Here is a 9,755-nt window from a genome sequence, read left to right as displayed (position 1 = left end):
TTGATCCTTCCTTGTCATCCACTAAGTTGACTTCTGTCGTGTATCACCTTGAATCAAACAAACCACCTCTTCGATATTGTTGTTGTCCTGATGGTGTAGTGGTTATCATAGCCGACTAGTATGTGGGGAGACTTCGGTTCCCAACTCGAAGCTTTCGCGAACGAAAGCGCGCGATGAGGGCTAAAAAGGACGCCGGTGAGTTCAATTCAACTGAGAAAAGAGAGAAACTTTATCATGGAGTACAGTAAAAACCGTAGCGAGTAAGAACCTAATTTTTAAGAACCCGTTATGCTAAAAATTGCCAGTTAGACACACTTTTTATAAGAACCTCTTAAGCCTAAAATTTGGAAATAGTATTAAAAAAAAAATTTAAAAAAAAAAAAAATTTTTAACCTAGGAGCAGTTGAATGTAAATCCAATGTTGAAAATCATAAAATATTATTAATACATTTCACAAAAATACAAATAAAGGGAAAGGGCTGAAAAACACCAAAAACCCTATTGACAACAATAAGGTAAATCTTTCTTCAGGAAAATAAGAACCTAAATCAAAACCAAAATAGCCTAAATTTGTGCTAATAACCATTTATGTAAGAACCTGTTAGGCTAACTTGGAAAAATGCAGGTTCTTACTCGCGGGTTTTTATTCTATCATCTGCTTGCTGTCAAGGGAAATAAAAAGACACAAGAAGTGGCATAACTTGTCTGTTAAGCAAGCGAAAGGTCTTGCAAACTGTCACGAAAATTTGTGCAGATTCAAATGTGACGTGAGCGCACGAGGGTAAATGAAAACGAGAGTTTGATCCCCTTAACTCATGTCGCCTCGCTGCGTACTTAAAGTCTCTGCCACAATATTCAGAATATCTAAAACGCTGACTGTCAATGGTTTAGGATAAATCATCATACTCTCAGCCAATCACAGAGCAGAAAATATTGTCTTTAGTTATAAGCTTCTATACTGTCTCGTTTTTTCTCCCCAAATTTTAACTAGACATTGCTTTCCATGGTGGATGTCCTTCTTCTTTTATCTCTCACTAACAAACACTTCTTTCGAATCGCTCTGCTGTTTTTTCTCGCATTTTCTTCTTCCTGTCTCAATATTGCCTTTCCACTTTCTCCATTTTCCCGGCAAAGCTTTTTTCCTTTGGAGCCACTCAACATCGACCTAACCTTCTTTCGAAAGATCCGTGCATTAAGGCTTCCAAAGATAAATGGATCAATAGCGCTGTTCAGGTAAGTAAGAATGTGACAGAATGGCAAAACATCGTACAAGTACTTCCACTTGCTTCCAGTTCCAAAATCATGCCAAAGCCAAATGACATGGGTGGGTAACTGGCATATTGCAAATGCCATCACAGCCGCAACAAAGGCTTTAACGATTTTGATGTTCTGCCTGTGACGAGCATTCGATATTCGACGCCCCTGACGTACTGAGTTACCGTAGTATTTTGCCATTGACTTCCATCTTTTTGCTTCCTTGTGCAAGTAAAGACCAATTTTCGTATAGCAAATAGTGATTAGGGTGAGCGGCAAGAGGTATAGCAGTGAAAAAACACTGGCGGTGTAGATTTTAACGTGGTTTTGGCTTGGCCAATCCTCTACACAGTTGCCATCTTTCATTCTCAATACTAAGGTGTATGGAGTAACCAACAGAATGCTCATTGTCCATACTGAGGCGATGACTCTAACGATAAATCTGCCACTTGGTTTGGGCTTGAAAGGCGTGACAACTGCCCGGTAACGCTCTACACTCATGCAAAGTAGTGTAATGACGGATACAGCCATGAGAACAGTTTGAAGAGGGTAGACCACTTTGCACATAAAGGGGAAAAAGGGCCAACCGTTGGAGAGCTGTTCAGCGATGTCAAGAGGAATACTCACAAAGCCTACAGCTAGATCACTCACGGCGAGATTTATTATGAAATAGCCACTGCTCTTGCGTGATTTTCTTTTGAGTTCTATCCAACAAATGAATAAATTTCCCAAGACAGTTATAGGTATTATCACACCAAAGCTGACTAGCTGTGGAACGAGGAAATGATCGGCTTTCGGCCCAGCACTAGTACTAGTAGAGTGCTTTACTATATCGACTGTCTCATTTGCCATTTTTCGTAGGGCACTGCCAGCTCCTAGAGATATAAGTGACAATAATAATGAGGTAAACGTAGACTACGAGCCGCTCGACGGACTACGAAAAGGACTGCTCGAAGTCTAAGGTAAACGACGTATTTAAAGGCTTACCAATTAAAGTACGATAAATTAACAAAATCTGATATTTGCACAATATTTATTGCCCACTTGCTAGAATTCAGTTTATAATTTTTTCGTTGCGTTTTGGTGGAATAATAATATAATAATTTAAAGCCCCTTCGGGTTTACCACCTCACCTCAGGGCATTCAAAATGGATCATTATTAAACTACCCGTTCGTTAATCCTTGATAACAAAAGAGACATATAAAATAAAACATAAATTTGTCTTAAACCTAAGCAATTCATCAAAATAAGGCGATTCCAATTTACAGCGTTATGTAAAGTAGATAACACGTTTTGATAAAAAGCTCTAGACAGACGACGAATGACGCATTAAAAAAAGAAAAAAATCTGCATTTAAACGCAGTTGAAAATTTGTCTTGGATCCTTGCATTTTGGCATTAAATTAGCTTTATCGCATGCAAACTTTATAAGTAGAGTCTTCGTAACATTTTCACTTTGCCACATCAACAAGATATAGTTGTAGCGTAAGTTCCGGCATTTCAGTTCAGATCGTTCCCATCAAACATTTTCACTTACAATTTTTGTGAACCGGCCGTGAGGGACAATGTTTGAAAATTTAGCCGGATATAAATCGTTTACTGAGTCGGGGCTTGACAGTTATAGGTTACATCTTTGTACGAATGAATAGCTTTAAATAGCAAAGACAAAACGTATCGGGCTTGTAGTCAAACTGCTTAATGAGAATGAATTTTCGGAGCGAGGATGAAGAAAAACGCTTTTGAAATGCGACAAGCTGGAATACAGTACCATTCCAATGATGAATGCCGGTTGCCGCTTACTTCGAAGACTACACTTTAAGATGTCCTATTATATGAACCCGACTAAACTTTCCAGCGCCCTCAACAAGATAAAAAACCAAACAATTCCGTAGCCGTAACCGAAAAAAAGTCATCGCATCTCAATCGACCATAACAGTATGGTGGTTAAGGGCCGCTCATTTGATGAGTTTTTGAAGTAGAATTTTCAAGTACATTAAAAGTACTTACCCTTTGGTTTTAAAAGTGTGATGGAACCTCGTCACGGATCAGTGTAAAACCAAAAAAATCACCGTACGTTTCACTGAATATAATGTTATTTCTATCAATTCTAATATCTGTTAATTCTGCTTCGGTGATAATTTATGTACATGGCATACTTTCCATAAACATACTGCTTGATATATGAATAATTCAATTCAATTCAAGTGTCTAAAAGTGCTTTGTAACCTGCAGTGTAAGACACGATTTTCAATGTGACGATTATTTTCGACAAGTAGTCTCACCTGTTCCCTTTTGCTTTAAAAACTTTTCTTAAATTGTGATCACCAAGCGAAGCAACGTTACGAGTTTCGTAATTAGAGTAAAGTAATTATTTTACTTAAGCAATTGTTGTATTTTGAGAAACGATCCATGGTGATAAGGTTTTCATTATATTCAGGTGGTCTCTACTTGGCCAAGCTTTCTCTTGGTGCAAATGACTTGAAAAGGCCTTGGACGGAAACAGAACGAATCAACACAAAAGCTCGTCGTTATGGGATCTGCCATAACAGTGATAGGCAATTGGCTTGTCAAAATTTAATATCATTTTAAAACGTTTGAACACGAAGAGATGACGTCCTGAAACTCTCTCTAAAGCGGCCTTCACACGACAAACTATTGACCAACTCGCGTTGGCAAACTCGAGTTGGTGTGTGTGAACGACGCAACAACGGCAAACAAGTTGGCCAACTGTTGGCGACAAAACAGAACTTGTCTCTATTCTCACCAACAGTTTGCCAACTGTTGTTGTGCTGTTCACACAGTACACACCAACTTGAGTTTGCCAACATGAGTTTGCCAATTTAAGGTTGTTGTGTGAAGGCCGCATAAGTTACATGTTTATTCTAATTGACATCCCCTCAACTTCGTTTGCAAGTTTTAAAGTCAGTAACTAAAAATCCGTAGAATACTGAGTCTCAAAATGTGCATCCACGTCAGTGTACAGTGCGACATATAACCTAATTTCACCTCAAACAGGTCTAACCCAGGTTTAGTCTTCCTGCCATCCTGAAAGCATTTTTTATCTTTCTTCATACACTGCGACTAGAGCTTTTCCAGAGAAAACAATGCCGAAACCAGCAGCAGCTAATCCAAACGCGATGATACAATAATCTAGAATTTTCTGATAGATACGTAACTTAGCATGTCTTAATTTCAGATGAAACAAGCAGGGCAATACAAAGCACGTTGTGGCAGAAGTCAAACTGCCAACAAACGCTAGCATCAGTGCAAAGTGTGGAACAAGCTACCGCAGCGCCCAAAGTGAGAAGCACCAAAGACACTCGCACACAGACAAACCAAACAGCTGTTGGCAGTCTATCTAGCATACTATCTGGCGATATAGCATCTTCAATGGACCTAACGACAATAAGAACGGGAAATGGATAAGATGCCAGGACGTTTATCCCTAGAAACACACATGTAATGTAATAGACCACACCTTGTGGGAGGTTATTAGTGACAAGATCCTTCGTATGTGTAGTAAATGACAAAAAGCCGCAAAAAGAAAATGCTAGCTTGAGGCATGTTATAAATATGTATGAAAAGCCCAGCATTACATTAAACTTTCCTTTATTCGCCATGTCTCCTTCTAGCCGTGGAAGAATGCTGTGAGCCGCATTGCTGAATATAACAATCCCAAAAGCTACAGGAATTCCTTCCGGTTTCCAAAGTGGGATTGAACTGAGTTGCCAACCAGAACTGTGGCTTATTCCATACCACATTACAGAACCAACTGGAACTAACACGGATACGATGCCAATCAAGCTCAACCAAGCAACGTTTGAGAGGCTCTTTAGGAACACCGTGGGAAGTACCACACCCGCACCAATGCAGCTCCACAGGATCTTTGTAAATGGCAATGCAGGGAAAGCATAATCTAGAAATGTGCCACACAGGACAAGGTACGAAGCTGAAAGCATTAGTAGCTCAGTGTTTTGTAGTGCCAAAACAACCTTTCTTCCAATTCCAGGCCAGCAGGCCTCTCCCAGTTCCTCAATACTGGATCGCAGACGTGGTTTCCGTCCACCGGGTGTAGGGCTGTCTCCATATAAACATTGTACCATGATGTTACCTGTGTAGCAGCATATCACAGGAACAATAATCAACGCTGCCAAGGCAAACGACACCGCCATTTAAAACTGCATATGGTAAACCCAGAAGACCTGTTCCTTCTACGTCGCAAATAAAGTTAGCAGCTGCCTTCCACATCGGCATAAGCTCGTGTTCTGCTGAATCTACCAGCTTTGTTTCCTCGTCATAAGATGAACCGCTGTTATCATCAGAATTATTTCTTTCGTAGTTTATTATTAAGTCAGGCGAGTTATTGGCTTGGGACGCGTCAGTGTCTTTAACATGTGACATGTTATCCTTGTTTCAAGATTCAGACCTGAATAGCAAATAAAAGAATGAAAGCTGGATCAACAACCCTTAGAGGCGCCTTTGTTTAATGATAAACGCCCCACATTTATGAAGGCTGCCAAGTAACGGATTAGATGGAAACAATAGTCCAGTGGGCTGGCATGTGTCTCTGTTTATTGCCTACGCTCACAATATAAAGTTTGACCAACACAATCCCATATCCTAATACGTCATCGTTATCAAGCGAAAGACGGTTTCCCGTACGACATATCAGTTTTGAGCCATCCATCCATCGGCTGGGAGCCCTTACTGGAGAAGAAGTCAGGTGATAAAGTAAACAGAGTAACTGACAGCAGAAAGAGCTCTGCTCGCAGGGTATATTTTATGGTATTTTATATATGGTATACTACTGCAAAATTGAATTACAGTGTATAATTTTTGCTGACCTTCAAACGTCGTGAGCTTGTGTGAAACTCGATTCGTCTAAAAGTGTCAGTGCGGCTGGCAGCACGACAAGCTCAATCGCGCTACTCCATTCTGGCTCTACAACGTGCTTCATTTATATACGTCAGGATTCAATAGGCCTTTTTAGCTTCGTTTGTTTGCTGTCCCATTTCAGACCACGTAATGTTACCCTTGAGAGTAACTTCTTTCCTCTTCAAACAAATTCACGTGGAAATGGAATAATTTCCAGATGGACAAAAGAACAATTCTCTGGAGAGTATCACATGATCTGAATTGGGCAATCTACATACGTAGCCAAAAAGGTCTATTAGTTTAAATGAAGTGCTGCGGCGGAGAACTAGTAATAAATGTCTCGTAAGACTTCCAAAGGTTACTTCCCTGACCCTATCGGCAAATTATGCAAGATGGCGTCTCCACGATCAAACGTTTAGCGCCCCCAAAAAATAAATAAATAAAAATACTGTCTCCTATGCAGACGCTCTTTTGTGCTCGTCACGTAATGAGGAGAGATTACGTGACAAGCACTTTGGAGTTACGCATACGTTCTTTGGTTAGTCAGGCTTGGGCAAGGTTTACAGTGAGCCCCTCTATGGTTATTTCAGAAGCTATAAAACGAAGATCTTAAGACTGAAGCGAAGATTTAAGCTTCGGCTTGTGGGGTCGTATTAAAGTATTTAAACTTGAAAAGAAAATAAATGTCATAAATAAAACCAAAAACTAAACAAACAGAACAAGGTCGGGAACAAATCCAAACAATCGTTAATTATCTTTGTTATTGTTTCAACAACTGCTTCTTTTTTATGAATTTTAATAATTATTATAACAAGGTGCTTAAAAACGCATTTTACAACGTATGGAAGTCTCAATGTTTTATTTATGCAATTTGTTGCTGAAGCGAGATGTTTATTCCTCTGGGAATTACAAGGACTACACTGTCACTCGGTTTCAATCCATAAAACGAAGATCTGCTTAAAAAATCGATGATTTGCCAAAAAATGCGATGAAAACAGAATCTGCGGGTACTCATAGAGAGGCTATAGTATTCAGTGATCAGAATCTAGATAGAAAATATGACTGAAATTATATCCCGCTCTTGGGCTGACAAGATCATAAACCCCACATGCTCGGCACCATGCTCGCAGGCTAGATTACTCCAATAGATGTTGTTCTTTGGGTAATGCTTTATGGTTTAGTTTTATGTCGAACACAATTGTATGTTGACTTCACAACGATAGGTTTGAATCAAATGTTGACCTAGAGCTAGTCGCGCTGGTCGGCCGCTGGAGTCGTCAACGACAGCAGTGCAAATTCATTTCAAGCTGACGGCTGATGCTGTTATAGTTGAAACTAACTCTTACTTATCGTACCGACGTACATGGAGATGGAAACTGCAAACAAGCTAAAATGTAAGCTAACCTACTTACCTTTTACTCCAGCTGCAGCCTTTTCTCAGTCAACTTCTTCTCGTAAGCGTTGTTTGCGTCGGAACGCAACACCTTACTATACTGCGACCAGGCGCTATTTCGTTACGTAACGACCACGCGCTATTGCGTTACGCAACGAGTCATCACGTTGCGTGACGACCCAAACAACGGCAATAGAAGGAAAGTACGGAGACCCTGGGAACGAGTTTGGAAAAATTCTACTCGAAGTGAGTATCTGACATATGTGTTACGGAAGCGGGTGTTTATATTTACAGTCAACTCTCTCTTAACGGACACCTCTATAAGACGGACACCTCCATAAGACGGACACCTGGTACGGTCCCTGCCGTTTTTCAGTCATTTTACTGTGCCCAAACTCCCTATAAGACGGACACCTCTCTAAGACGGACAACGGACACTTTTGAATCATCAACGGACACTTAAGAAGTGTTTTTTTTATCATGTTTTATTAGTGAAAATACTTCCAAACTTTATATCGCAAAGCAAAGTTAGTCAGTGCCCTAAGGTTACGCTTATACCAAGCTCACTAAGGGACCATTCATTTTTTAGAAGGGGGGGTGGGCCGGAGGAATCTTGGGGGGGGGGTCACTAATTTTTTACAGTGGCAAAAGGGGAGGGTCATCGTTATTTTCGTTTTTGAAAAGGGGGGGTCGCGTAGAAAAACACTGCATTTTAATCCAAATCAAAATCTTTTATTTTCAATAAATATTAAGTGATATAAAATGTGACAGGCCAAGCACGACTCCCGCTGGTTGCTAAATGTTAGCCTTCAGTCTGTTAACGGATGATTTGATTAACGCTCTCTATTTGATTTGATTAACGCTTTCAGTGATGATCTTTATGCCATTGTGTTTGCTAGCTCTGTGGCATATTTTGTTAGGTTTATCGGCTCATGTTTGTTGAAAGATTCTTAAAAGCCTTTAAAGGAATGTTGTAGTCTATATTGTGTATCGGATCAGTGGATTTCTAACTGTCAACTCGTATTCTGAAGTGGCGGTTAGTTCGTAGGATAACGTTTCGTTACCACAGTTGCGAGGGTCTATAAAGATCCGAGTCTTTTGAAGGCTACTGCAGTCTCTAAACATTGAGAGCAATGGTTTCTTTGAGTTGTTTTTAAGCTCCCCTTAGTTTAAGTTGTGATTTGCGCTCTGGGAGCTATAAAAGACATAAAACTTTACCTCCATTATTGTTGATCTGTTTTGTTGCGTTACTTGCATCCACCAAATAAATTCTATGGCAGTTTGATTACTGCGTTTGAAGTCTCTAGTATGCCGCAACCATCTCTTCTGTCAAATGTTTTATCTAAAGCAAGACTCAAGTTTCGGTCCTTCAGTGGACCTCATCAGATGCTCCTATGTCAAAGTCTCATTGAATGATTTGAAATCAATCGATTTGCCGTATTTGTACTTGTCTGCAGGATCGAAAATTCTGGTTTTTAATGGGCTCACGTAAATGGACCAATTGTGTTAATGTAGTTTTGATTCGTGCCTAAGTGTGTTTGTTTATAAGGCTATTTTTCGCATTTTTGACCGTTAAAGGTCACTTCTGATGCTAAAGAGTGCGAGAGTAGGGTTCCACATAATGAAGAAGGGCTTCAATTCGTGTATATAGCACGGCGTGCGTTTGACTGTAGCATAGAGTTTTTTTGCGATCAAAGATAATCTTGTGCAACACAGCGGAATGATGTGATTTTTTTTGAGGTGCATGTGTGTGTGTGTGTGTGTGTGGGGGGGGGGGGTCGCAAAATTTAATATTGCACTTTAGGGGAGGGCCTTCATTTTTTTACTCTACTATAGGGGGAGGGCCAAAAAGTTTCAACTGAATACACACAGGGATTCCTCCGGCCCTCCCCCCTTCTAAAAAATGAATGGTCCCTAACCAAAAACAATGAAGCTTCTCTGTTTACGTGAAGCAGTGAATTATCGATTGTAATGAAAAAAAGAGCCAATTTTCTGATATTATTGATGTCCCAGTTTGTAGGTTTTGTTAAAGAAAGCGTGAGTGAGTGAGTGAGTAAGAACTTTATAAAAGTGTCAAAACCTTAAAATGACACCGCATAAATCGTTTCAACTGTTTTTACCTCATAATTTATATGCAAAGTTATATTGGCATTTTAGCAGTAACAGAGTGTCTAATGCATACTTTTGTTTCGATAATTTTTTTTCGATTTGAAAGCAATCTTAATTACTCTGG

General features: G+C 39.8%; 1 protein-coding gene and 1 pseudogene across 2 annotated transcripts; both read right to left on the bottom strand.

Annotated features, from left to right (window-relative positions):
* Positions 1-450: 450 nt before the first annotated feature.
* Positions 451-2,121, bottom strand: LOC144644151 (neuropeptide FF receptor 2-like). Its single transcript, XM_078503573.1, has one exon. The coding sequence runs from the start codon at positions 2,104-2,106 to the stop codon at positions 988-990; it is 1,119 nt and encodes a 372-aa protein (XP_078359699.1). The 5' UTR covers positions 2,107-2,121; the 3' UTR covers positions 451-987.
* Positions 2,122-4,312: 2,191 nt separating this feature from the next.
* On the bottom strand, positions 4,313-8,985 carry LOC144644150 (vesicular inhibitory amino acid transporter-like; annotated as a pseudogene). The gene is made up of 2 exons (XR_013569053.1): positions 8,741-8,985; positions 4,313-5,680 (listed from the first exon to the last, which is right to left on the bottom strand). The product of XR_013569053.1 is annotated as a vesicular inhibitory amino acid transporter-like (transcript).
* Between the last annotated feature and the right edge of the window lie 770 nt (positions 8,986-9,755).

The sequence above is a fragment of the Oculina patagonica genome, chromosome 2, assembly GCF_052425735.1.
Source record: "Oculina patagonica isolate OP01 chromosome 2, crgOcupat, whole genome shotgun sequence".
Taxonomy (NCBI): domain Eukaryota; kingdom Metazoa; phylum Cnidaria; class Anthozoa; order Scleractinia; family Oculinidae; genus Oculina; species Oculina patagonica.
The sequence above is the reverse complement of the archived record's forward strand: the minus strand, read 5'-3'. Positions and strand labels throughout refer to the sequence as shown.